General features: G+C 45.6%; 1 protein-coding gene across 3 annotated transcripts in view; it reads right to left on the bottom strand.

The window, feature by feature from the left end:
- LOC104934169 (disco-interacting protein 2 homolog C) overlaps positions 1–27,454 on the bottom strand; it is a 43,420-nt gene that overhangs the window by 10,219 nt on the left and 5,747 nt on the right. The window contains exons 2-23 of one of the 3 annotated variants that reach the window (XM_027274331.1): positions 20,827–20,898; positions 20,017–20,121; positions 19,388–19,513; positions 17,062–17,358; positions 16,818–16,940; positions 15,609–15,755; positions 15,104–15,223; positions 12,637–12,834; positions 11,612–11,703; positions 11,021–11,131; positions 10,330–10,453; positions 9,928–10,037; positions 8,746–8,848; positions 8,580–8,644; positions 8,259–8,352; positions 8,020–8,139; positions 6,234–6,348; positions 5,818–5,957; positions 2,487–2,623; positions 1,126–1,334; positions 394–508; positions 99–300 (exon numbers count right to left, since the gene is read on the bottom strand). In XM_027274331.1, the coding sequence (XP_027130132.1) occupies positions 99–300; positions 394–508; positions 1,126–1,334; positions 2,487–2,623; positions 5,818–5,957; positions 6,234–6,348; positions 8,020–8,139; positions 8,259–8,352; positions 8,580–8,644; positions 8,746–8,848; positions 9,928–10,037; positions 10,330–10,453; positions 11,021–11,131; positions 11,612–11,703; positions 12,637–12,834; positions 15,104–15,223; positions 15,609–15,755; positions 16,818–16,940; positions 17,062–17,358; positions 19,388–19,513; positions 20,017–20,121; positions 20,827–20,898 (2,925 nt within the window). The remainder of the gene's footprint in view (positions 1–98; positions 301–393; positions 509–1,125; positions 1,335–2,486; positions 2,624–5,817; positions 5,958–6,233; positions 6,349–8,019; positions 8,140–8,258; positions 8,353–8,579; positions 8,645–8,745; positions 8,849–9,927; positions 10,038–10,329; positions 10,454–11,020; positions 11,132–11,611; positions 11,704–12,636; positions 12,835–15,103; positions 15,224–15,608; positions 15,756–16,817; positions 16,941–17,061; positions 17,359–19,387; positions 19,514–20,016; positions 20,122–20,826; positions 20,899–27,454) is intronic. The other 2 variants (XM_027274332.1, XM_027274333.1) reach the window with 2 other exon arrangements.

Here is a 27,454-nt window from a genome sequence, read left to right as displayed (position 1 = left end):
CACACACACACACACACACACACACACACACACACACACACGTTAGCAGGTATTCCCTGACACACAGAAACTTCCACATATTGAAACAAAGCTCCCACCTGGTTGTTTCTGCCGTGGTTTGGGCAGGTTGGTGACGCAAGTGTGGGGGCACATGAGGACGTTGCAGGGGTGCAGCCCGCCCTCCAGGTACAGCTGCTTGATCTCCGACAGGTGGATGCCGCCCAGAGGAGTCTTGGGCAGAGTGTTGGCCGGGACCAGAGCCAGGCAGAACACGCCCACGCCGTGGATGCTGTCGATGGCCTGAGAAGCGGAGACGAAAAAGAAGAGGACGGGTCAGTCACAGCCGGTCAGCGCTCGTGTAAAACGACCCGCGGAGTGTTCAAGGTCATCTACCTGCAGCACGCGGCTCATCCACTGGAAGCTGTCCTCCTCGGTGGAGTCGGGCCTCTGCTCGGCCACCACCACGATCCTCTCGTCCCTCAGCACCGTCACAGAGAACACCGCTATCCTGCAGGGGTGCAGCAGGAACAACATCAGTCTGAGTTTCTATTCTGACCATAAATCTGACAAATCAGGATCGACTAGTGAAGCATCAGGTGACTCAAACCGCAGAGTAGATCTCAGGGGAGAGTTACGGTCTCACTCTGACTATAAAACATGAGGAATTCATATTTTTCCCACTCGTGGTTAGACTAAATATCAAGTGAGTCTGATTGTCTCTGTGGGGGCATGAAAGACATCACGACACACAAGCCGTGACTCCACATCTTTAACTTCCTCAGTGATGAAGCTGAGTTTTTAAGGACACAATTGTCAGATTTAAAATATTCCGACGTCACATCAGAGGAGAGTTTCTGACGGTGCTGAAGATGCAGATGGATTAGAAAGTCCTGCAGATGTTAGAGGAGGTCTGTCATGGAGAGAGGACGACGAGCAGCTTTAAGTTTTACTGAAGGGATGTTCAACCTCAGTTTAAGTTCATGCTATATTAAGAATACTTCCACCTTTCCTTTTCTTTGGCACTAACTTCAAACTGCAGATGTTTTTGCAGCTGTGCCACAGATGTTGTGATGTTGAACATCTGAGTGTTGTTGGGAACAAAGTAAGAAGCCGGCTCCCGCTCACCTTCCCCTGTACACGAATTTCATTGGCTCCACCGCCAGCGCCGTGGCGACGATGTCGTCGGCGTTGTGCCGCCGCCCGCTCACCATGATGAGCCCGTCCATCTTGCCGGTGATGAAGACGAGGCCGCCGGGGCCGATGAAGCCCAGCAGGCCGGTCCGCACGAAGGCGTACTCGCTGATCAGCCCGCCGCTGGAGCTCACTGGGTAGACCTGCAAAAAAAACAACAACAACAACAACAACACACACACGGCGTTCAGATGCAGGGTCGCCATGGCAACCGGCCAGCTCGATGGAGCCAGACATAAGATATCACAGTATTTTTAACTTTTCTATTGATAAAGTCAAGAACGACGACACATGCAAAACAAGAAGTCAAACTGTCCGTCCGTTAGATGTTTTAATGTGTAATATATGTTTTTATTCTGCAGCGATTCATCAGTGTCAGAGATTATCTGTGATTCAGTGAACACTGAATGGACGGTTAGCTCTTCATCTCATTCGAAGTCAGATAAAAGACTAAAAAATATGAATTATGGATTAAAGTAATAAATCCTGAATGAGTGAACACTTCAGGTCTGTCTGACACCACGTGAAGGTAAAGACCTGCGGAGTGCAGCGTGGCGTGAATCTGTAACAAACGAACGAATTCAGTGTTTGAACCAAGCGGCAACCTCCGTCTCTGCGACGTGAAGCCTGAGGGTGAATTTATATACATCTCACCTGTTCAGGTTATATTAAGTAATGCAGGATTAAGAGCGTGGACGCTTTGATTGACAGGTGGGTGTCATTACAGGTGACTTGTTTGAGCAGCTGATGATCCACACCTTAGATCAGCCGTGAGGCGGCAGAGGCAGGACGCAGCTAGACGAGTCATCAATTAGTCGATGGTCAGATAATTAACAGGAACCATTGTGATAATTAATTAATTAGTTCAGTAACTTCTTGAACCATAAATTTTGACGTCTTGCCTCCAAACGTGCATGAAAAAACGCTGTTAGGAACAAAATAACCGGAGATACTCGAGGTGCTGACGACAAAGATTCACGATGTGTGTGTGTGTGTGTGTGTGTACTAATACCACGCTGCAGAAATTAAAGAAAGTAAAAGTGCTTTGAAGCTGAGATATTTAACATAAAGATTTAACAGTGCATACGTATTTAAACTAGAACACAGCTGCATATTTTATGGATGTAATATGTCAATGAGGTCCGACATGTGGAGCAGCAGAACCTCAGATTTGTATCTAAGTGCAGCACTCTGTTATATGTGATGTTCTTGATGTTAACATTGAAATACTGCACACACACACACACACACACACACACACACACACACACACACACACACACACACACACACACCTCGAAGGTGTTCTTGGTCATGCCGGTGAGGCCGTAGTAGGAGGTTCCAGTGGCGATGGAGCAGACGCAGAGTTCACCGATCTCGTCCGTCTGACAGAGCTGAGGGACGCCTTCTGGTTTCACCACACACGCCAAACCTGGGCGAGAGACACAGACAGACAGAGACAGAGACAGACAGAGACACAGACACAGACAGAGACAGACAGAGAGAGACAGTGAGAGCGTTGATGATCACGAGGTTGCACCAGAACCAGCATCCACCTGTTTGTGGGAGTGAAGCCGGCCGACATCAGAGTGTGAGCTTTAAGTAGGTTGTTGTAACCCAGATATGACGTCGACTCACGTCTGTTTCGACACAGAACCAGGTTATTTGAGGAACTGGGTTAAGAAGAGAATATCTGAGGCAGATAACAGGAACAGAACCCGTCTGTTGTTTGTATATATTCTGATATTCTGTGGCTGTTTTTGGGCTGCTGATCAGTTTCCAGTCATCGAACTCTCGGTTAGATTTTTAGAAAAGCTCGTCACCCGTCACAACATCCCTTCTTTTTAAATGTCCCCGGGTTGTAGTTCCCGTGGTGAACACCGGGTGGTGTGAGTTGATGTTTGATTAGCTGTGTGTATGTGTGTGTGTGTGTGTGTGTGTGTGTGTGTGTGTGTGATCTTCTTTTATGGATCACAAAGAGAGACAGAGCTTCATGTTTGCAGTTTGTGCACGAGGAGAGGGAAGCGTGCACGGATCCATGTGGAGAATCTCAGAGATAAAAAGCTGAATTTTTATTTCATCTCAAAATATTTGTAGTTTTTAAACTTTAGTTTTAAAGAGTCCTGGAATTAAAACTTATTTACACAAACGTTCTTTTTATTAAATCATCAATTTCATGTTGATGATGTCGATGGGTCGCTATGCGTCGCCTCTTCCGCCTCCTGGTTAATCTCAAAATCATCAGCAGACCTGAGGCGTGCTGTAACCACACCCACTTGTCGATCAAAGCGTCCACGCTCTTAATCCTGCATAACTTTAAGCCTTAATATAATGTGAACAGGTGAGTTGTATATAAATTCACCCTCAGTACAGTTGTCATGAACGGGGAAATTAGCTACAGAGACCAAAACTGTTTTTTGTACCAGGCTGTAAACATGTTTATTTCTGCTGTGAAGTTGGACATTTGGACATGGGGACTTATGGAGACTGACTCACTTCTGGAGCCAGCCTCAAGTGGACGTTAGAGGAACTGCAGTTTTTTTTTTTTGGCACATTTCCCAGCCATGCTGCTTGGTTAATACACACTGCATTGTAAAGTTATTAATTAGTCCATCAGCAGGAAATTAACCAGCCACAGTTTTTAAACTTACTAATCATTTTGTTGATTACTTGTGAATAAAATCTGTAGACAAAGGCGAACTGTTGAACTTATATAATATATAAATATCCCTACGTTATCAAAACAGAAAATCTGAGTCAATTTAAGGGGAATTTATTTGAATTTTTAAAAAAAAACTTCATTGCACATCTTCACAACATGAAGACGTAAGAAGACAACATTTTAAAAGCTGAAATGATTTTATGCCGGGAAACAGACGACAGAAACGTCCTTCAGAGAAACAGACTTATTATTTTAATACTATTTAATAGAAACAATCGTTCTAGTTGCAATTAAAATAAATTAAAGGATCACAAACAAGTTTCATCCCGTCCACGACGCGCCAGCCAAGCGCTGGGACGTGTCTTCTTCTTCATTAGCAGCTGAACAGATGATGCATCGCGTCCTAAAAGCTTTTTTATGTCCTGTGTTACCTTGTTAAAGTGTCTGTGTGACTTTGTCTCCGGAGAACTGATTTCTGAAAACACGAGGAGACCGAGAGAGAGAGAGAGAGAACGTCCCCGAAATTTGATGAAAAGAAGTGGCGGCACATTAACATTCACTTCAGACTCCTTTTACCCTTTAATGGGCTTGATGGATTTTGGTGCATGACGACACGGAGAGGCTGCTCCGCTCGAACGCTTCGAATCACCTGTTTGATCGACGCTTCTTTCAGTAACGGCTGTTTGACAGCAAACGTTCTTCCAGCAGTGTTTGCATGGCACGACTCATCGCTCAGATTAAACGGGCCTGTTAATGCCGGCTTCTTTACAAGCACAGGAAGATGTTTTTCTATTTGAACCTGCACACGTTTTGATCCCGAGCTTTCTTTTATCGTCTCAACTGTTGCTCAGAGCTTCTTCGTCTTTCCATTGTCAGTCTGGTTCCACGACGTTTTGTTCTCCACGTACAAAGAACTTCAAACTAAACACCATCTATTTGTACAGAGGACTTTCTGCAGTCCTCGTCCTCTGATCACAGAACGAGTAAACAGCGTCTGAGATTTGATCAGAACAGTTCTGAGGTTCGTCTTTGACTTATTTTGTCTCTTTAATGGTGCAAACATACAAGTTTTTATAACATACCAGTGCTGTAATGCTCTCTGCAACTCTGAACTCGCTTCGGACTTAACTTGTGAGACCTGCAAAGGAAACGTCTGTGGACCAGAGACAGAACCGGGTCGCTGCAGGACCCAGGTTGCTCCTTCCCTCATCCACCTTGTATATCGTGAGCCGCTGTAACGATGAATTTCCCCAGCGTGGGATCAACAAAGTCTATCTTATGCAGCGAATGCAGCTGGCTGTAATTTATTAATCATGAAGAATCGTTGTGTTCTTCAGTTGAGAGTTGCACATGTGCAGTGCTGATCGGACAGGATGTTTACAGATGTAGCGACAGCGCCGATCACGCCTTTCACAAATCAGCATTTTCTCACGTCGAGTTCCGACCGCACTTTTTTTAAAACATCTGGCTGCCGACGGTTACGAGCCGGGGAAGCGCTCTGCTTAAAAGATGCTCTCAGTCGACCCGAGACATAAAACTGACAACGGAAACCGACAGTTTAACCCCGCCCGGCCCGGCAGTATTTGATTTTAATGTTTGTTTAATCTGCAGACAAACTTTCTCGGAGGGATCACAGGACAGCAGCTTCTCTTTGTGCTTTCTAGATCTTTGCACATTCACAGACTTTAAAACCAGCAAAGAATGCACGCTGCCCGTCGTGCATGAAGGAGATGATGATAAAATTAAAACTAGGATGACATCCGGTGTTAAAAATGAAGCCAGCTGTGTTGTAATTACAGCTACAGATGTTTTGGAGTGTTAGATAAACTAAAATAAGTTTACGTCCACAGACACAGTTTCTGGGACTAAAAACTTCAATCTCGAGTCTTTACTCTGAAGCAGAGAGCTGTAAAATGTCACACACACACACACACACACACACACACACACACACACAGACGTACCTCCTGGTGTGACGGTACCGACGTCCTGCACGGTGAGCACAGAGAGCCGTTCCTCTGTGTCGACCCGAACGACACCGTAGGTCAGACCCTGCATGGACAGGACGCCTCGACCCGGAGGCTGGCTGCTGTCCTCCACTGGCCTGAACACAAAACACACACACACACACACACACACACACACAGTTCAGACAGTCATTAAGCTACAGGGCTTTACACACACAGCATGCATGAGTGTGTGTGTGTGTGTAAGAATGTCTATTAAAGTGTGTTTAACTGTGCAGCAGCAGTTTGTGTTGATCGTCGGTGCTGATGAAAAGCTGCTGCAGAGAGAAATAAACCGGACTCTGCGTGGATGTGTTTGCACAGGCGAGTCTCTGTGTGTGTGTGTGTGTGTGTGTGTGTGTGTGTGTGTGTACCTCCTGATGGCCACTGTCAGGGCCTCGGGGGAGCTGGCGCAGGGACAGATGACGTCGGCTCTCAGCCCTTTAGTCTGAAAGACGTTGAGGAAGGCGTCGCAGGAGGAGATGGACCCTGACACACAAGAAACGACATTTGAACGTTTGATGCTGAATAACTTCATTTTCATTTCTGAGTTTTATTTCGGTGCTTCTATGTTTTTTGGCGAAGGTCGCTGTGCAACGCAGGCACGAGCAGAGGCAGCAAAAACAATTTAAATGACCAAAGGTAAAAGTCGTTTCTCTGCATTTGTGTGATATATTATTATATATAACATTATTAGATTATTTACACTGTTGTTACTGAAGCTACTGAGATGTTTAGGTTAACGAGCTTAGTGATAGGATACGGTCAGAGCCGCCACACTCGCGTCACTGAGACTACGTCCACGTTCGTTCAGTCTTCGGTTGCACTGACAGCTCTGTGTGTTTTCCAGAGACAAAATGTGGCGAATATTTGGCTGATGTTTCCTGCCAGACAACTACAGCTTCTTCTCATCTCCCACGGTAACTTAGACGTTATTAGTGTGGCTGTAGAGGGCACACTATCAAGACTCCCCATACTACCTCTTCTTGTTCTTTCTCCGTATTCGGTAGGCTACTCCTTCCGCAAGTTTTGGTCGCACATGCACATAAAAGGTTTTGAAACGTGCGGCTCGGCCTGGAGAACTGTGCGCTGAGTTTTCGAAGCGTTCTGCTGACAGATGCCAAAAAAAACGAGGACGGCATGTTCGGAGGGAGCGAAAAATCTGCCGAAAAAATAATTCTCAAACTGCTCCCATGGTTACAAATTTCACTGTAGAGACGTAACTTTAACATCGAACTGTAGGAAAATGTGTGATCTCGCTCACGTGAAGCTGTCAGACAGATAGTTTTGGTTTTTGACTTCCGTCTCTCAGATTCAGCGTGGACGTGCTCGGCGAGATGAGGACGCCTCCGGGCGTCTCGGTTGTTTGATACGACGTACGGTTTGGCACGATTCGGTCGCATGTTCGAGGTTGAACTTTCAAGGTTTTTTTCTCTCCCTCAGCTGCTGCTGCTGTTTGTGGCTCTGCTCTGATTGGTCGACTGCAGTGGCGTTAGTTGGTAGTTAACTAGAGCTGGTTGCCGGGCAGAAAGCATCCGACAAACTCAAAATTTCTTGAGATGTCTTCTGGTGAATTTGAAGCAGGAAGCTCGAAGAAGAGCGATTTAAATTACATTTTATAACTTCATGCTGGTTTGAAATATTTAAAAAAATGCTTCCTTGCGGTACACTTGAACGTACCGAGGGTGGAGGAGGGGGTTAAAGTGTTTACAGCTACGTCGCTTCATGACAACAACCCAAATGTGTCAAAGAACACAGAGACTAAACGGGCACGGTGATGGATCACCACCATCCAACAACAAGTCTGAAGTCAACAGAAACCAACGTGAGGCCTCAGACGTGCAGCGAGAACTCGCTGCGGTCGGCAGTAACGTGAACGACGTGTGGCAAACCTGGTTAATGATTAAAAGATGCCAAACTATCAGCATGAACCAGAAAACGTCGGTTATGTTTCAGTCTCGTTTCCTCTCTGAATTTATTGTAGCGAATGTGCATCGTCGGACACATCCTGCTCTATTCCTGTAAAGTGACCCAGTTTCCCGACTTCCCATGAGGGTTTATCCATTTCTCTGACATTCTCTGTCTCTAATACACCTCTTCTCTAAACTCCCCTCCGTTCAGCGAGAGAGCGCCCGCCGCCGAGGCTGAATGTGACCTTACAGGGGTTTGATCCGTCGGCCACCAGCAGCATGCGCAGCGAGCTCAGGTTGATGTCCTTCTGGTCTTTGTGGGCCACCAGAGCCCAGTGCATGTCTCTGGACTTCACACACGCTACCTTGGCTGCACACACACACACATAAAGAGACAGACAGACAGGCAGACAGACAGGAAATTAGCATTTAATCTATTTGACAGACAGGTGAATGGAGTGAGCTGCCTGAGCGGAGTGTGAGTCTGACCTTTGTACTGGCAGACTTTCTGGATCCACGACAGAGGGTTGACCTTCATCAGCGAGTACGGGACGCTGATCACGTGCATCATGTTCATCACACTCTGCACACACACACACACACACACACACACACACACGTTATTTGAGTCTTTATTACAAAGTTGTTATGTCCCGTGTTACGGTCAATAAAAATTCAAATAGAGGATTCCATCTGTTAGACTGTTAACCCGTCTTCACGGCTTTACACGCCGCGATGTCAGAGGCGAAGCTGCAAAGCAAACGGGAAATGAAACGTCACGACCTCTGAACTCCACCAGGCAGGTCTTACCGTCAGGATGCCGTGCCACAGGCCCACGTCCTTCTTAAAGTCCAGGACGTTCACGATGGTCTCCGCTGCAGGCAGAGCGGCAGAGAGAAGAGTTAAACGACTAAATAATTAAATACTGAACCGTGTGTGTTTGTTTTAGTGTGTGTGTGTGTGTGTGTGCGCCTACCCTCGGTGTAGCTGCAGGACTGGGTCAGAGCCTGGCAGTGTGTGAGCAGAGCGATCCTCGTCACCGTGACTCCCAGCACGCTGCCGTCCTTACAGGTTTTATACTGAGAGACAAAACAACAGACGAAGGCGGTTAGAAATCATTTTTAAAACTTCGGATAAAAGTGTGGATACAAAGAGTCGCCCATTAAAATATAAACAGTCTATTTATCGAATTATTCTCTCCATGAATCTTTTGGTCTTCAGGTTTTTGTGAACGAGCTCCCTGAGCTTCGATTGACTCGTTTTGTGATCATGTTAAAGAAGACTGAAGCGGTCCGCGAGTCCACGAGTCCAGGTTAGTAACCGACTTTCTGTCATTTCTTTTTTGGAACAGGGTTCAGGTAGTTCGTGTTCACTCAGAAGAGAAGCTTCTTTTTCAGCTGTGTGTGTTCGTAGCAGAAATAAACTGTCAGTCTCATGCAGACTGGGACAGTTTACAGACTCTCTTCACCTCCCCACACTTTTTTTCTGACTGCATTTTCTTCAAGTCTTCATCGTTAATTCTTTTGGACACTAATTGTGCAAGAAAAATCTGATACTGTGTCAACAATAGTCAACAACATAAAACAAGATTCAAGCAGCAAATTCTCACGTCTGAGGAGCTGGAAACAGAATAATGCAAAAATATTAATACTAATTTAATAATAAATAAATTCAGACTGCACATTAAAGGTCCAGTGTAAGATTTGGGAGGATGGATAGAGGATTGGCAGGAAGTGAATATTCAGAAGTATGTTTTTATTTGTGAATAATAATCTGTGTATGGAAATGACAGACGAACCAAACACCGGCTCTGGCACAGAGACAGTATCCGTTTGGTTGCAATCTGCACCTTCACAGCCAGGTGGCAGTACATCTCACACACCGGACCTTTAAAGTGTGAAACATGTTCAATGTTTTTACTTCTCCGCATTAATGAAGCTGCTCAGAAAGCAGCAGTTAATGCAGCCGTGTCTTATTATATAAGATTAAAATAGATTTCCTTATTCTGCATCATAAGCAAACTCTGTTTTTAATGCGCTGCAGAAAATATAGAAACATCAGTTATAAAACGCAGCACAGCGGAGGAATGTCAGCTCAGATCAACAGTGTGTGTGTGTGTGTGTGTGTGTGTGTGTGTGTGTGTGTGTGTGTGTGTCACCTCTATGTAAGCAGTGTCGTTGTTTGCATCCTTGATGTGAGGGAACCAGTCTCGAGGAGGTTTGGAAAGATGCTTCGACTCCGTGACAAACCACAACAACTTGGGCCAACCTGCAGAAGTAGTTACAAGGAGTAAGATTATGCATAAATGTATATTAAAATATATATATGTGTATATATATATTTTTTTAAAACAGACTAAATAGACCCAGTCGAGAAAAAAAGGAAGTACAACTGATTCTGTTAATTTTAGGTTTAATCAGGTTATAAATAATAAAATATAAATATCATTCACACCTCAACGTTTCAAACACACTCTCGTTCTCATTACGTGCACACAGACCGCCCCTCCTCCACCGGGGGGGAAACCTCAGGCCTGATGATTGATGATGTTCACTCTCACCTTTGAACTGTGGGATCTCTCCTGTTGCACTCTTGGGCAGGCCCTTGTGGCAAGCGTCACTGGTCAGCGCCACGGTAACGCCGCAACTGCCCAACAGGAATCCGATCTGCTGACTGCCGGCATCCTATTGGACGATAAAAGGGAATGAGCGGACGGTTAACTCCGTGCTCGGTTTGTCATCGGGAAATTTTATTTTGCTTTCAAATACAGACGTAGGATTTTATAGTGTTTCATGTTTGTTGTTTGCTGCACTCCTGCTGCTGCTGCTGCCAAAACTGAAATTTTATGGAAAACCCTGCAGCACAAATGCAGGATGGGGGAAGGGGTTCAAGAGAGGCAGCCGATGTGCAGCAAAAGGTATTTTCAGCTGCAGCGGTGTAACCATGCCGACCCTACACCAACAGTTTTGCAGAGGCGAGCGGCCGCGTTTCATAGCGGCTACAGGAACTGTAACATACTAAGAGGTGACGGCACCGAGCCTAATTAATGAGTAAATACTCGTTGCTGCTGCAGATTTGTTTCAAACAAATGAAACGAAACACAGCAGGAGTTTGGGAGAAAGCGAGGAGAGGATTAACGTTACACGGCAGCGCTGTAAAAAATGAAATGACCTGACCTCCCGTAGAGAAAACTAATCCTGAGGAATCAAACTGAAAACTAAAGAGAGAGTGGTGACGTGGTGACGTGGTACCTTGCGGCTCAGGGGGACCTCTATGGGAACAGGGACCACCTCGGCCAGCAGGCAGCCGTAGAAGGCCACCATGAAGGCCACGGGGTCGTTGTTAGGAAACACCAACGCCACCTGGGAGAGAGAGAGAGAGAGGAGACAGATCAGCTCATTTCCAAACGTTAGCACGGAGACGAAGAGTGGAAAACTCTCTGCAGTTTCCAAGCAACAAGCACGAGCTCTTACAACATCTGTCCGGACACTAACAATACGAACATCTTCATCTAAACGAATGAACAACCAATCACAAGTTTAAAGGAATAGTTTGACTTCTGGGGAAACTACTGTACTGTGACAAAACGATGGACACCTTTCTCATGTCTGTCCTCTTCGGTATGAATCACTTTTGAACAAATTAAACAAGATATAATGAGTTAATCTGTAAGATTTAGAGGTGCTGGTAGGTTGATACTGGACAATGCCAGGCTAGCTGAGACTTATTCTGGCATAAACAGGTAAAATATAAATAATAATCATGTTTTATGAACACAAAGAGCAGGAAACAACAGAAATCGTGTGAGGTGGCGGTGGAGGAGGAGGAGGAGCGTGACTCACCCGATCGCCCGGCCGCACCATGGGCTCCTGCTTGCTGCCCAGTTTGTGGAGGATGTTGTAGGCAAGCTTGATGCTGCGAGACCACAGCTTTCCTGCAGGGAGCAGGACACAGGATACGAGGGTGTGTGAGTGTGTGTTTCTGGACTTCTATTTCCAGAACACGCCGTTGATAAAATAAAAAAATAAACTCCCTAAAGTGATGACATTTAAGAGTGTTTCAGCAGTCAGGAGAGGTTTATCATGGATTATATTTAAAGTGTTGTCTAATGCACTCTTGGTGGACAGGTGTGTGAGGAATAAATAGATTCCCTGCTGAGGGTGGGCCGGAGCTTTTCCTGATGCCTGATTTTATTTTCCTGCACACCTGTACCCGGCAGATTATCCTTAAAATATACAGAAATACATGTTTACTGATACATATTAACCTTTTGGTAAATATTAAACTGTTTGCACGGTTCATACTGTTTATATTTGATATATTTACACTGTTTAGATCTTTTTATATTTGCCATACTTTTTTTGATATCTCTTTATTTTATTGCTTGTTTACACCGGGGATGTGAAAGAAACAATATTTCAGTCCTGTGTAGAATAAAGTTGACCTGACTTGAATATAGAGACTCAGGACTTCTAAGTTTTGTTCTTGAGCAGAACGTGTCTCTGTCAGGTCACAATCTTTTATTTTCTTATTTAACTCGTCGTTTTTATGATCTCAGCTTGTATTTTATTGCAGGCAAAGCTCCAACAGCTGCTCTGCATTGATATTTATGTAGAGATCAGGACCTCAAATCTGCGGAGAGCTTTAGAGGCTTTTATTTTGAAGGAATTTTAAAACATAAAATGACAACTTCAGATTCAGGAAGTCACAAAAACATTGTGACTTCATTTGAATGTGTGAGCATGACGAATGTACTGATGCAGCGTTACAGCGCCGCATGATACGAGAGAAACTTGAAACTTGAGTGAACCAGCAGCAGTTTCAGTCTTGGATCAAACAATCGGACTCTCCAGCAGAGCCTGGTTACCATATGTGAGGACGTAGAGGGGCTTCCCCGCCGTGTCCAGGCTGGTGAGGCAGGGCGCTTTGGGGGAGATGGTCCCCCAGCGTTGGAGCGCAGCCTCCAGGGACGGTGGCCAGTTGGTGACCACCCCGAGCGCCTCGCCCCGCACTGGCATCATCTCCGCCCCCTCCGGCCGCGGCTGATTGGGATCCGGCTGCTGGACTGGAGACGAGAGGAGACGGAGAACATCAGTTTGTTTTGTGTTGAAGACAGCACATGGAAACATTTAGCCAGAGCCAGCAGCAGTGAGGCAGCTGTAATCACACTCAGATACACTGATAATTTATCAGGCGCACCTGTTATTAACACAGTACTATGTGTGACTCCCTTTAATATTTAGTTTAGAGAGCAGGACGGCTGAGAGGAGGCAGTAGACCACTTTACCCACCCTCATCCACTCTACACATTGTGAAATGGGTCCAAAATGCTCCAGAGAATAGCAGAAATTTTAAAGAAATGAGGAGACAAAGATAGAAAACGCAGCCGGATGGTGAGAGCAAAGCAAACAGCGGACAGCCATGACGATCTGCAGAGATCTCTGGGCTCAAGATTCAGAAGATATACACTTCAAAACCACTCGGTGGAGAACTCTGTGTTCTGTATGAAGCTGGCTCATCGTCATCTGGGCCCTGTTATCTATTCCATATGAGTCTTTAGAGGGAAATCATTCTTCACACTGACTCAGTGGTGTGGGACAGACATAAAAAAGTATTTCGATTCAGATATTTCGACACTTTCCAGACTGATATCTACCAAAATCTTAAAAATAAAGTCTTCGAGTGCTCTTTAGGGAGAGTGTCTGCACTCTTTATTCAGCAGTGGATGATTATTACTAATATCACTGATTCAAATTTAACAGAGCAAAGTCTGCGAGCCGGTTCAGGCGGTCATCGTGCGCTGCTCCTGTCCGACACCTCCTTTCTAAGCTGCGCAGCTCTTCCCTCTCTTCTACGAGCGCTGCCGCTTCGTTGAATATAAGCGATCGCTCCGACCTTCACTGCTGCTGATGCTTCGCTTTATTCAGCCTCGTCACCTCCCCCGGCATCCAACTGCAGGTCCCAGAGGGAGGATATCTGCTATAATCACCCCTCAATCTTTTGCTGCAGGGAGCGATGAGGTGGTGCGGAGGGCCAACATGCAGGGACTACACCGCCGCGCTGCTTTAACATGTAAATAAATGTTTCTGTGCGATTATTATCTCTCTCTTTCTGCACAAACTTAGGAAGTATTCGGATCCTTCACTTAAAGGCGAGATATGCAGTTTTTATCCAACACACATCTTTTGTCAAATTCAGCAAATATCTCTCCAGGCTGCGTGCACGGACCACGTTCAGTAACTCGCACACGGACATCCAAAATACTTTCTGCTGTTGTTTTGTTGTGACGTCGTGGTGTTTCTACAGAATCACGTTCCCCACCTTTAAGTAAAAGTACCAAATACAGTTACACAAGTAAGTATAACTGTCCCTGTGACTGTTCTAACGTTATACAGTTGTGCTCATAGATTTACATACCCCTGGCAGAATTTGTGTATTTGTGAAATATTAGCCATCTTTTTATGGAAAATATGACCGATCATGATGAAAACCTTTCTTTGATTTAGGGACAGTGGTCAGACGAAGCCATTAATTATCAAAAAATGTCGAACTTTATGTCGTTTGGAGAGAAAACCACTATCCCTACTGAGAAGCACGGAGGTGGATCTCTGATGTTTTGGGGGGTTGATGTTTTTGTGTGTGAGCTACAGCAGCACGGGATTATTTAGCTAGAATTGATGGAAAACTGAATGCAGCATGTTATCAGGAAATATTGGAGCACAATTTGAAATTAATAGCAGCTGAAACAACGATCCTGAACACGAGGCCGAGTCAACACTGCAGAAGGCCTCAGTCTCCTGACCTCGGTATCATCACTGAGCCACTTTGTAGAGATCTCAAACCTGCAGTTCATGCAAGACAACCCAAAGATTTATAGGACCTGGAAGATTTTTGGGCCTCGTCCACAACTGTCACTATTGATGCTAAAGAGGGCAATACACGGTACTAACATGTTACAAATTCTGACCAGGGGAACGTAAATCTATGAGCACAACTGTATGTGACCTCGCTGATGACTAAAAGCAGGATCCTGCTGTTGCAGTTGGTCGAGGTGGAGCTCATTCTGCACTCACAGACGCAGCTAAACTCTCCTGCACTGGGTCGCGTCCCTCGCTCTCAACCAAAAAGTTTTGATAGAATGAGGTGAACGTGAAGTTCTCACCTGTGCGACACATTTTATTGTGTTCTTAAAGGAGACCCCCCTTTTTTTTTCTTTTTTTTTTAGAGAATCACTCATGACTCCCAAGTATGAAGAGAGATTGGAGGAGGACACACTGGAACTTAAATCAGACAGAATCATGAGGTCATGCAGAATCAAAGACGGTTTTCCTAACCCTCCAGAAGCTCGTCAAAGTCATCGACAAAGAACTCTCGTAGTGGAGGTCTGCGCGGCTGCTTCAGCGTGTTCACGAGCTGCTGGATTTTAGCTGACACGCGACTGCTGACTGGAACACCTGTAAGAACCCCACACACACACACATGGGGTGAGGAGAAACGTTTTGCGGTGGCGTGGATTGCAGACAGTCCTCATCATGTGTTACGGCTAGTTCTGTCAGGACTGAGGAAGAAACGCTGGATTTTATCTGCGTGATGTGGAGCATGCTGAAAAAGAACACAGACGCTTAAACACAATGAAAGGATAATAAAAGAAAAAGAAAAGTCCAATCTGTTCATCCAGGGGAGTGACATGAACAGACAGTGTAATTGGTCAGTTCTCTAAGGCGGTGGTCCAATTCGAGCTCACCTCCTGATTAAGGACTTTCTATTTTTGTCCCGACCGTCTCCGGTTTGGAGCGGGCTAAAAAGGCGTGACGGCGCTTTCGCAGAGATGACTCTTACCGTCGCCCGTCTCCATGCGCTCGGCGTTGCCGTACTTCTGCGTGTTCCTGGCGATGGTTCCCATGTTGGCCATGTGGTGACGCTCGGTGTGGGAGTGGGACGAGTCTGACGAGTAGCCCGTCACGTCCGGGGGGGCCGAGTGATTCTCTGCGGGGGAGACGGAGAGGGGAAGACGGGGTGTGAGGCAGACAGATGGAGAGAGAGCAGAGAGGGGGAGACAGACGGAAACACAGACACACAGCCAGCGGTGACTCATTGTTCATATTTATCACTGAGCTCTTTGTCAAGTGTTTAATTGCTCTTATGGACAATTAAACACGCCGCGATGCTCAGTTTGTTTCCTCTGGTAATGTGGGTCACACACGGGAGAGAACGAGGTCTGGCCTGACAGGATGAGGTGAATTATTTCCTCAACAAACGTCCAGAAATAAACAGCAAAACAAATCGAAGCTTGACGGAAACTTTTAACGAGTGTAGCGCCCGTTCGTGCCTCTCTCTGTGACACGCGATCGAACACGTGACGAGAAACTTAAGGCTGTATCGAAAGCCAGCGTTCAGTTTGTCCGCTCTGGGCTGCCATGGAGCACTTTAAATAAATTTACATAAACTTTCCATGGGAAGAATTCTGTGAAGGTTCATCCAGGTCAACTGGACTGAATCTACAACAAGTCCAATTGCCCCAGAGATGTGGGTAAATTCCCCAGCTCAACTTCCCATGGGAATTTTGGAAATATTCCAAATCTGAAACCATGGGAAATATGAAAATTTATGGAAATGAATGTGAATTAACTGTAAATTGTGGGATATTTAAACAAACTGCATCTCTGTGTGTCTTCAACAGTCTCTGTGTGCTCTGGGCTCTAAAGTGTGGTCCAGGTACAGAGATCACCTGTGCAGGTAGGGGGGGGCGTGGCCTCAGTAGAGCTGCAGTAAGCAGTGTGCTATGTGCATGTGACTGAGGAAGAGCAGATATTCAAGAGGACCTGCAGGAAATCTGGTTGTTTTAGTCAAGATTTATGTAAGATTATTCTCATAATTTCCCGTTAATTTCCATGGAAAGTTTCCAACTTTGAAAAATCCCAGAATTTTTCAACCGTACTGCAGCATCCGTGGATATAAAAGGCTCGTTCTAACACAACCAAAGGTGACTCTGACACGTCTCTTGTGCCAGATGTAACACCTCGGTAAGTGTTCGTGTGTCGGACGTACCGTCTGACTCCAGCGGCGGTGGCCACAGCATGTCCGATCCAAACTCGCAGGATCGCCGCAGAGATCCTCCGTTCTCTGCAACAGTCAGGGCTCCCTTCCTCTTCAGGGACAGGTGGCCGATACCTGCACACATACAGCTCAGGTGTGTTATAACAGATGAGACGGCAGTAAATAATATTTGATACGGACAGATTGCAGAAGTTACGATCTGATGCATGAAATCATTCATTCAGCGACGTCTTACCGTGGTGCGACTGCGACAGGTGGCTCTGCTGGTGGTGCGACTGGCCCATGTGCGTGTGCGCCAGGTGCGTGTGCGCCAGGTGCGAGATGTGCGTGTGCGCCAGCGAGTCGGCCAGCCGCCCGGCGTTGCCGCTGCCTCCGCTCTGCGTGGACGAGGACGAGGAGGAGGTGGAGCCCAGGTGGACGGGGCCTAACTGGGACGGGCGGCTCATCCAGTGCTCCATGCCCGACATGTCGTCGCCCGGCCCCGCCTCCTCCTCTGAGCCCGACGACGAGTCTGAGCACAGGGGGGACAGGCCTGGTGAGAGTCAGTGAGCGCCGTTATTAACATCACACACAACATCAGGACCAGATAAACAAACCTTCATTCAACGTGAAAGGAACATTCTTGCAGAGAGTTTGATGAGAAGATGGATATCCCTCCTTTAAACCAGCCACCCCACTGCAGTCTTAATCTGTTGGCTCCAGCTTCAGATTAAAGCGGTATCCATCTTCTCGTGTAACTCGGAGCAAGCGAACAATTATTTAAGCTGATATAAATAAAGTTTTTTGGCGCTTTACAATCAACAATATAAAATAAATAAACGTGCTGTGTGGCTTTAAAAAAAGTCAGTGAGCTCCATGAAGAAATAGTTTTCCCAGTTTGGCGTGGACGACCTTGACTGTCCTGCACATCCAACAGCTTTGGGCTGAGACCGACCGACTCACTGACTGCTCTTTAGGGCGATTATTTTGATAGTCGACTAATCACCGATTATTTTTTCGATTAGTCGACTAATCGGATCATACGTAAATTGACTGTCCCGGAAAGGAGCGGGTGGCCAGGCGCCTGAAAACTCACGGACGGAGCCGTGAGCCACCTTCGCCCCAGAGTCTTTCCATGCCAACCTAGAGCCGCCGCGGAAGAAATGCGCCTGGGGGGAGGTCCAACGAAGGGATCCGTGCGGCCGTCCCTGACCCGCCGAGTTGAATCCCCCGGGCAGACTGCGCGGAAGGTTAAAATTGCAACACAGCCCTGAATTCACAGGGATTCACTGAAGTTGCAAATCGCAACAACGTAAATTCCTGGAGGGTCTGTGTTATGGTATCATTTACGGTACAGTCAGGCCTGACGCCGATTACCACTACTGTGCGTAGGTGTGTATGTGTGTGTGTGTGACAGAAAGGCAGACGCTGCAGTGGAAGCTGCAGCTGCAGTTTCGAGAGAAAGGCAAAGTAAAAAAAAACACACAAAAAATGAAGCGTTGACTTAGTTGTCGACGATTTTGTTCGTCGACATAATTGTGACTAATCGACTAATCGTGGCAGCCCTACTGCTCTTGGGTTTAAATACAGTTTTGGTCTCTGTAGCTAATTTCCCCGTTCATGACAACTGTACTGAGGGTGAATTTATATACAACTCACCTGTTCAGATTAAAGAATCTCAGCTGATTTATTAGACTAGCGGGGAGGCTTCAAAACGACTCTTCAGAAACATGTCAAGCATCCATTCTTACTACCAGGATCAAATCCCTGCAGCCATGCTCCAAAATTAATCTGAACAAGCACAGTTTAGGATGGATCAGCTATCGCATGTGGCTGTCCACTTACTTTTGACCATGTAAGAATACTTAGGCCAACATGACTAACTTCCACCTGTGAAAACAGATCTGAACAAAGTGTCAGAGCAGACGCCGCCTCCGAAATGTCAATAATTAGTCAGCTCAGGTAGGTAACAACCACAGGAACCAATTTAGTTCAAACTGGCTTCAGGCGCACGTCAAGGACTGAATTTAATTCTTTAAATAAGAGTCAATGATCTGGACATGCGGCGCAGTGAACGTCGACTTTCTGAAGCAGTTTGTGTCGCCGACTTCAAACGTCGGGTCCACTTACGAATTCTCTCAAAGGTTAAAGAGCAAATTACTTCATTAAAATTCAATCAACACCCAAATTATGTTATCAACTCTGATTATGTTCAATCTGAAGAGCTCACGTTCGAAAGGTCGGCTTCACCGTCGCCTCTCAGCCAACGTCCCGAGGTTTCAGAGAGCGCGAAACGTTTAAAAAACAGATAATAATCTGTATTTTTTTAAATGGCAGGCCGCTATTAGAGCCGCCTGTGGTTTGTTTTTACCGTCAGTCTCGGGGAAATGTGCACGTTTGCATTTTTCTGGTGAAATGAGAGACAGTTTTTCTGTCGTCTCAGAAGCAGAGACGCAGCATTACAACATAATCCTGTCTGAGCACATGGGGCAGCCTCTCTGGGGTCACATTTTAGGCTTAGTACGACCCAGTTCAGCTGAGATAACCAGCGTGTGTGTGTGTGTGTGTGTGTGTCTCATCACCTGGAGGCGTGTATGCATCCATGGAGGTCTGCACAACCAGGGAACGTCTCTTGGACGGCATCGGCACGGCCACCTTCCTCTCCACGTGACGCGCCAACACGGCCTGCACCGCCTCGGTGTGGACGTCTGACGGAGGGAGAGAGAAAATTAAAAAAGGTGTTTTAATCAGTTTGTGTGTTTCTGTGCAGACTGGAGTTAAACCTCTGGATGTAGTGCTGCATACTGGAGCTAATCATTTGACACTAACTTGACTTGCTCCGTATGACATCAGACAAAACGTAGAACGATATATCTGCAAAAAGGACGTTAAAATCATCCAGCTGATATATCAGACGGACTCTAATCAGCAAACCGGAGACACTCCAGCGCTTTAATGTGAACATGAGTCAACAGGAGCAGCTCTCAGGCTGAGAGGACACTCGTCAGGTCTGAGAGGACACAACATCAAAAACCGGGAGATGAAGTTTGAATGATTTTGCTTACAAAGCAGAAAGAGTCAGTAAAAAAATGATTCAGATTTGCATGATCTAGTGTTTTTGTGCTGAAGAGGGCTTGACAGCAACACTAATTAAGAAGCTAGTATCAATGAAGCATCTCCATGTGTGAATGTGGCGCTCGTGTTTCCGTACCTGAGCGGTAGCGTTCGTCTCTGGTGCCGGAGGTTCGCCGCCGGTGGAAACGGGCCGCAGAGGGAGGCCCGAGCGGGGCCCGGTGAGACATGGGCCCTTCCATACCTAGAGAGGCAAGCAGACAAGCAGTCGGACAGACACACACACACACATATACACACACAGACACACACACACAGACACACATATGCACATACACGTTTCACAAAAGCGATAAATACAGTGCGGGAAAAAAAAGGAAAAAACAAACATGGAGATGACTCGGCAGAAAAATCAGATTTTTCTGACTTCATAAAAGCAAAATAATTGAAAAGTAACATGAAATAAAATAAATTATAATAACGGTGTCGGTGTGTTGTTGCTGGTTCAGGACATACTGTAATACCCCTTTAGTATTTTGTGACCCATAAAGCTACGTCCCTGTGATAAATGATAGAGAATAACCAGGTTGTGTGATGGATGAGTGTGTGTTTTAGGTACAGTGAGGCCTGTGGGGGCTCGTGTGTGTGTGTGTGTGTGTGTGTGTGTGTGTGTGTGTGTGTGCGCGTTCAGATTCAGATTCAGAGGAGAAGGCCCAAGCTGAGCTCTAGGGAGTCTTAACCTACATTCACTAATGGCGGCAGCGTTGGCGGCTGAAGACTGAATCGATAGGAGTGGGAGTATCATCGCAACTGTATTTGTCATGATACCGGATCGATATCCTCGTGGTGATATGGGAATATTTTATCTGAGGGGAGGAGGAGGAGGAGGAGGAGGAGGAGGAGGAGGAGGAGGAGAGTGTGTGCGGGAGGTCAGAGGTTGCTAAATTACCTCCAGCATGTGGAACATATGCCCTGATCAGCTTGTGCCTCTTCTTCTCATAACCCTTCTGAGTGATGTCCCCTGCAAACAAATAGAGATAGATAGAGAGTGAGAGAGCCAGCGACGGTGGTGTGGGCTTTATTAGATAATTTCAATTCGAAAAACACGTTTGATTGGGGGCGGTGCCGGAGTCGTGTTGGACGAACACCGTGCAGAGCGCCCTCGGTAAGTTTGAATCTGGTCTCACCAACCTCTTCTGTCTCTCACAGTCTTTTAACGTCTCTGTCTGGACTGTTAATTAAAGAAAATGAAATAAAAATAAAATGTAGATAACATAACTCTCAAAAACGATGTGAAACAAAATGGTGTGATGAATAATGTGGAGATGAAGATAGAAAGGAAAAACAGAGTGTTCGGTTCAGCACCAGCGGCTGTTTCCACGTACAGAGCCTCTCAAGGTCAGTTTGTTTGTTCGTTATTCTAATTTCGTCACAGCACATTTCTTCTGTTCTTCAAAAATATGAAGCCAAAAGGACTCTTAAACACATCTCAGGTCGGAGGTTGCCAAGTAATCAGAGGGTCCAGGCTTCCCAAGCTCAGATGAAGCAACCTTTGTTTAGATACTGAACCCCAAATTGCTCTGTGAGTGTGTGTGTTTACCGCCAACATCCATGTTCTCAACACAGTTTTACTTTGTCTTCTGTCTTTGTTGTCGATTTCACAAATGCAAATCAGCCTGCAAGCTCTCAGTTCGTTTTGATTTCCAAGTTATCAACGGGCGTGGATCAAAATGCCTCAACATGGTTAGATAGACCCTCGGACTTCAAATCAGAGCAACCAAATGAGACCTACAACAAGTCAGAGCAATGCGACGTGACCTACAACTAGTCAAAGCAACGAAACATTGCCTACAACCAGTAAGAGCAACGAAACGTGACTCAAAACCAGTCAAAGCAACGAAACAAGACCTACAACAAAACCTGACCTACAACTAGTCAAAGCAACCAAACGTTGCCTACAACCAGTAAAAGCAACGAAATGTGTCCTACAATGAGCCAGAGCAACAAAACCTGACCTACAACTAATTGGAGCAACGAAATGTGACTCAAAACCAGTCAAAGCAACGAAATAAGACCTACAACTAGTCAAAGCAACCAAACGTTGCCTACAACCAGTAAAAGCAACAAAACACAACCTACAACTAATTGGAGCAACGAAATGTAACTCAAAACCAGTCAAAGCAACGAAACAAGACCTACAACCAGTCAAAGCAACCAAACAAGACCTACAACCAGTCAAAGCAACGAAACAAGACCTACAACCAGTCAAAGCAACCAAACGTTGCCTACAACCAGTCAGAGCAGCGAAACCTTCAACATCAATTCGAATGGAAGGTTAACTGGACACATCTGCCTCAGCATAATTGTCATTTTCCGTCACAGAAGATGAACCTTGAAGACCAAAAACAACCCTGAGGAGAACTCTGATGGATCCAATGTGGAGCGAGGTTCAACGTGCTGCAGAAGATTGGAACCAATGGAGGGAGCCGGTTGTGGTGTCACGTCCCAAAGGAGACAAAGGTCAAATCCAACCCACGAACCAATCTGACAACCGTGTCCACGCTGCACAGTGAACGTCGAGGCGTGTGCAGAAGCTCTCTTTTATTTATTATTCCTCCTTCAGCCACGTCTTTTATGTGAGAGCTCAGGGAGGTGATGGGATGCAGCTTGGCCAATCCCAGCAACGACCATCAGCAGAAGTTAGATCTGACTTTTAAAACAACAGCAGAGTGCTGGACGGACAGACGGAGGTCGGGGTGGAGGGGCGGCCATGGAGAAGCTCTTTACAATCCCTGAGGGGGGTTTTTGCTGCCTAGGCAACCATTGATGCCCTCCCCTCCTTCACATCCACCGCCTGCCAATCACAGCACCCGAGGGTCCTCGCAGCAGGGCTAATGTGAGCTAATACCTCCTCGTTTGTCCCCATTAAACGCTGTTAAAAGTCTAATTATTGATTCTTGTTTTGACGGCCACAGAACGGCATAGTCAGGTCAGGTATAAATGAGTTTGAACGGTTAAAAAAAAGGCTAAAACAGCTGATCACTCACAGGAGGAAGGAGCATATTTGTTGGGGACTATTTCCCGCGGTGGATGAATCCACATTTGTTGCTCTAGTGAGTATTTGGGCCGGTGAAGGAAACACGAGATGCAGAGCAACAGTGCGGCTCATTGACGCGTTTTTTTTAATAGTTTTTCTTTGGACAACAATGGAGCTCGACGGCGCCGAGGAAGAAGATCCATCAGGCTTTGAAACGCACACAACGCTCGACAGGAGGATTAATTGATTGTTTTTTTGGTCTTTTCAAAAGGCTTACCTGGTGACTGACTGCACAAACATCTATCATGAAAGAAAAAATATGAGCTTCTCTTAAAAGACCTTGAAGTTTTATTTGTCGTTGTTGGCGCTCTGCTTCACCTGAAGCTGTTTTCGTGTTCATGAATCCACGCACGCAAACAAAATATTGACAGCCGGCTGCGATTGTCGAGATCCAGTTTCCAAAACGGAGCCATTCCTCAGAGAGGTGGATCATCTTTGGATCGGCTCGGTATGAACAACGCGTTCGCTCCTGGACTCCCGGACTACAAATCAAGTTCACGCCGAGCTGCACACAGCACGCTCTGTTCAATTCACCAAGACGAGAAACAGATAGATAGATAGATAGATAGATAGATAGATAGATAGTTTGATAGATAGTTTGATAGTTAGATGTTTTAGAAAATAGAGCAGCAGATGAGGAACAACAACAGTCTGCATTTCACAATCTGACCGTGGAGGACGGCCAGAACATCTGGGTCCAATCTGCTCATCTGTTCTGCTGAGTGAGAGTGTGTGTGTGTGTGTGTGTGTGTGTGTGTAATATCTGAGGCCTTTCCTCAGATCAACCGCAGCATAACAACATTCCTGCTTCTTCCTCTCTCACACACACACACACACACACACACACACACACACACATATACATACGCACGGTCCACAGGGAGACGCCATCTTCCACTTGCAGCGCAGCAGAGCAGGGAGGGAGTTGCCTAGCAACGGTTCTCCCGAAGAAGAAGAAGAAGAAGAAGAAAGAGGAGGAGGAGGAGGAGGAGGAGGAGGAGGAGGCGCTGAAACGGCCATCTTGGATTTGGAGCGTCAGATGTGAGAAGTCGGCTAATGATACCTGCCAGGGTGTGTGTGTGTGTGTGTGTGTGTGTGTGTGTGTGTGTGTGTGTGTGTGTGTGTGTCATACCAGTCAGTATTGGCAGCCCTAATTACTTTCCTCCTCGCTCCTCGCTCCCTCTCCTCCTCCTCCTCCTCCTCCTCCTCCTCCCTGCTCTCTGACACTCGGCTGTTTTAACGGCACACAGCTGAGAGAGAATCGATGTCGGCCGGCTGCAGGTTGGAGTTTTTCCTGCCCGCTGAGATCGTGTGAGCCGTAAAGGTCTGCGAGCTTTTCAGACGACGAGAAGAAACTCTGAAAACTCATTTTAACAGGTTCAAACCTCAGATATCGTCTGTGGTTCTGTGCCATACTGCATATTTTGGAATGGATCCGATACCAAGTAAATACGGGCCAGTATCGCCGATACTGATACTTTTCAATAAATAAGGTGAATGCATCATTGAATTGCTAAATCTCGATTAATTTTTTAAGTGTAAAAGTTTTGTGATGTTTCCTTTTTTATTTTTAAATAGTTCAAACCCAGGACAGAATTAGGACAAAGTTTATAATTAAATAGAAAACGCTTTATCATTAAATGAAAAGTGCGTAAACAGATTAAAGCAAACAAGTTTCTGTTGAGAAACTATAATACAAAAATGTAATAAAAATTCTCAACAACAAAAGCAACAACGTCCTCCACGTCACGTGACGGCGCAACATCCAAACACAAGAGGGTGGAGGGAGTGCAAAGTGTGCCTGCTCTGCGCTGACACAGGAGTGGCGAGTCCGGCGACCTGTCTGTTTCCTCTTTGAAACCGCAGCATTGCAAACAAGAGCAGAACTTAAAGTAAAGAATCGAACTCACCAGGTTAGTATCAATCCGATACCGACTTGGTATCGATACTAGTTCACGTGACGTGATGGCGCAACATTTAAACACAAGAGGGTGGAGGGAGTGCAAAGTGTGCCTGCTCTGCGCTGACACAAGAGTGGCGAGTCCAGCGACCTGACTGTTTCCTCTTTGGCGAGTAAAGAGAGTAAAGAATCGAACTCACCAGTGTTGCATCGATCCGATACCGACTTGGTATTGATACTATCGATATTTGGATCGATCCGCCCACCACTAGTCGCCTGTAGGAAACACTTTTCCTCCACAGCATGTCTACACACGGCTGGTTTTGTTTTGATACTCATGTGTTATCGGTCACAGGACCAGCTGATATGAGATTTCTCATGTGGATTGTGCACTCATGTAACTATGCACAGTCTGCGACAGCAAACAAACAAACTTCATCAGAGAATATTTAAGTTGATATTGTCGCTCTGTGCTCGCTGCTGGATTGCAAATCACATTATACAACATGTAAGTTTTTACTTTGCCAGGTTGGCAACAGGTGGGCAACATTTTTTAGGTTGCCGAAACTGTCACAGCAATGTTTAAACCACTAATGCAACGTACAGTATATTATATTTATATTATATTGCTGTCCATATTTTTACATGTTAAAAACTGATGGGTCTAAATGGGTGCCAGTGGTAACCTGGCAACCGGCGCTGTCGATTCTCGCTCTCTAACTTCTGAATTTTTCCCCAGAATGACGTGCAACCCCGATCTTGTCTCGTCTGGTCCTTTTCTGTCTCCTCACGCCTTTATCGAGACGGACTGATATTAAAACTTGACATTTACAGTAGGCGGATTCAATTTCAGAGACATTTTCTGCTTCTAACTCCTCGAAAAAATGTCGTAGCACCGAGTCCGATTGGAATCAAATGGCTGATTATCTATCTGTCTGTCTGTCTGTCTGTCTGTCTGTCTGTCTTATTCCTTAACATCCTGCTTTTTATTTGATGGCTCCCTCTTTCTCCTTTATCACATCATCATAAACAGACAGTCCACCCACAAAGCCACCATGGTAACCAAATCTACCTCCAGCAGGCACGCACACACACGCACACACACACACACACACACACACACGCACACACACACAGGACTGAAGCATGCGTCATGCGTTGGGACCTTGGGCTGTCATACTCACATGCAGGGACCCGTGTGGACTGTGGATTGTCCGACAACGCATGGCAGAGCCTTGCACTTACTTTTTCAATTAACATACCGCTTAAGGCTTAATTATCTGCAATATTGTTCAACCTCCCAATTATCATCACCAGGAAATCCATCCTAGATTCTCACTGTCGACCGACAAGTAGTCCAAAACCCAAAAATATTCGAATCTTCATATTTCAGAGGCTAAAAACAGAAAATATTCTGCCTTTTTGTGCTTTAGGGATTACGTAAAGGTCCGGTGTTTAAGATTCAGGATGATTTACAGGCAGAATAATCACCTGATTGTGTGTTTGCTACCTTCATGAGCTTCATGTTTCTACAGGAGCCCAGAATAGACAAACTAAATACTGCCCCTTAGTTTTTCTCCATTGGTTTGGCTCATGTCTCGAAACTCTAAGATCATTGGGCAAAGCAGTCTCACAGTTCAGCACCATAGCTCAGCGTGCAGATATAAATATAAATAGTCAGTACCTCCAAAACGCATCGTCTCTCAGTCTCAGCCCAGTCCTTCATTCACGGTGGTTACTGGACTAGTTTGTTTGTCGAGCTAACAGAACACAGAGCAGCCTCTGAGGTTTGACGTCACACATTGCACTCGTGCTAAAGTAACCTCCACATCAGAGCAAAAAGAAAATGTATAAAGCAAAAAAAATACTGTTATATAAACACATCAACAAAAACAAGGAAAAGTATATGTAGCCCACAGTGCTGTAAATAAATACAGTATGTGGCATTCATGTTGACTAATTGTGACATGATGCTGACATGTTTTGGAGAGAACAACCATCAGACTGAGAATCAATCCGTTTAGATCAACAGGATCTATTCTCTTCAGGCTAACTGGACTTAATCATTTGCAAAGATGAACTAAGACATTTGCAATGTGATGAAATCAACGAGAAATACAGCTCTGCTGTGAACAATTGCCAAGTGGTTTGGAGGTTTTGTCCGTGTTGTTTTGAGAAATGGAGGAAAACTGTAACGCAGCCTTCTGTCCGTCACAGTTTGGACTGCAGCTTCACCACGAGATGTCACTAAATCCAAAACACCGGTGCGGTTATCAGAATATATAAAACTGAATATAAAAATCTATATTTAATTGTATAGAAATTGTCTTTAAAGGTCCATACATGTCAGCTGATATCTGAAGATTCGCTGGTCAAAGCGGCTACGCTTGTTCTCTGAATCTTAATAAGACGTTCTGATAACTTGCGATGTGTATTTGTCATTATTTTTGACACATTAACTCTATAATGTGTCAAAAATAATGACAACAGTTCATCAGTCAATCAGTACTGGGAGTGATCCGATGTCGCTCTCTGCTTCGTGAGGCTGAAACCAGCAAACGTTTGGCGTCTTCACTCGAT

The sequence above is a fragment of the Larimichthys crocea genome, chromosome XXIII (genome assembly GCF_000972845.2).
Source record: "Larimichthys crocea isolate SSNF chromosome XXIII, L_crocea_2.0, whole genome shotgun sequence".
NCBI classification, from domain to species: domain Eukaryota; kingdom Metazoa; phylum Chordata; class Actinopteri; family Sciaenidae; genus Larimichthys; species Larimichthys crocea.
This window is presented reverse-complemented; position numbering and strand designations above follow the sequence as displayed.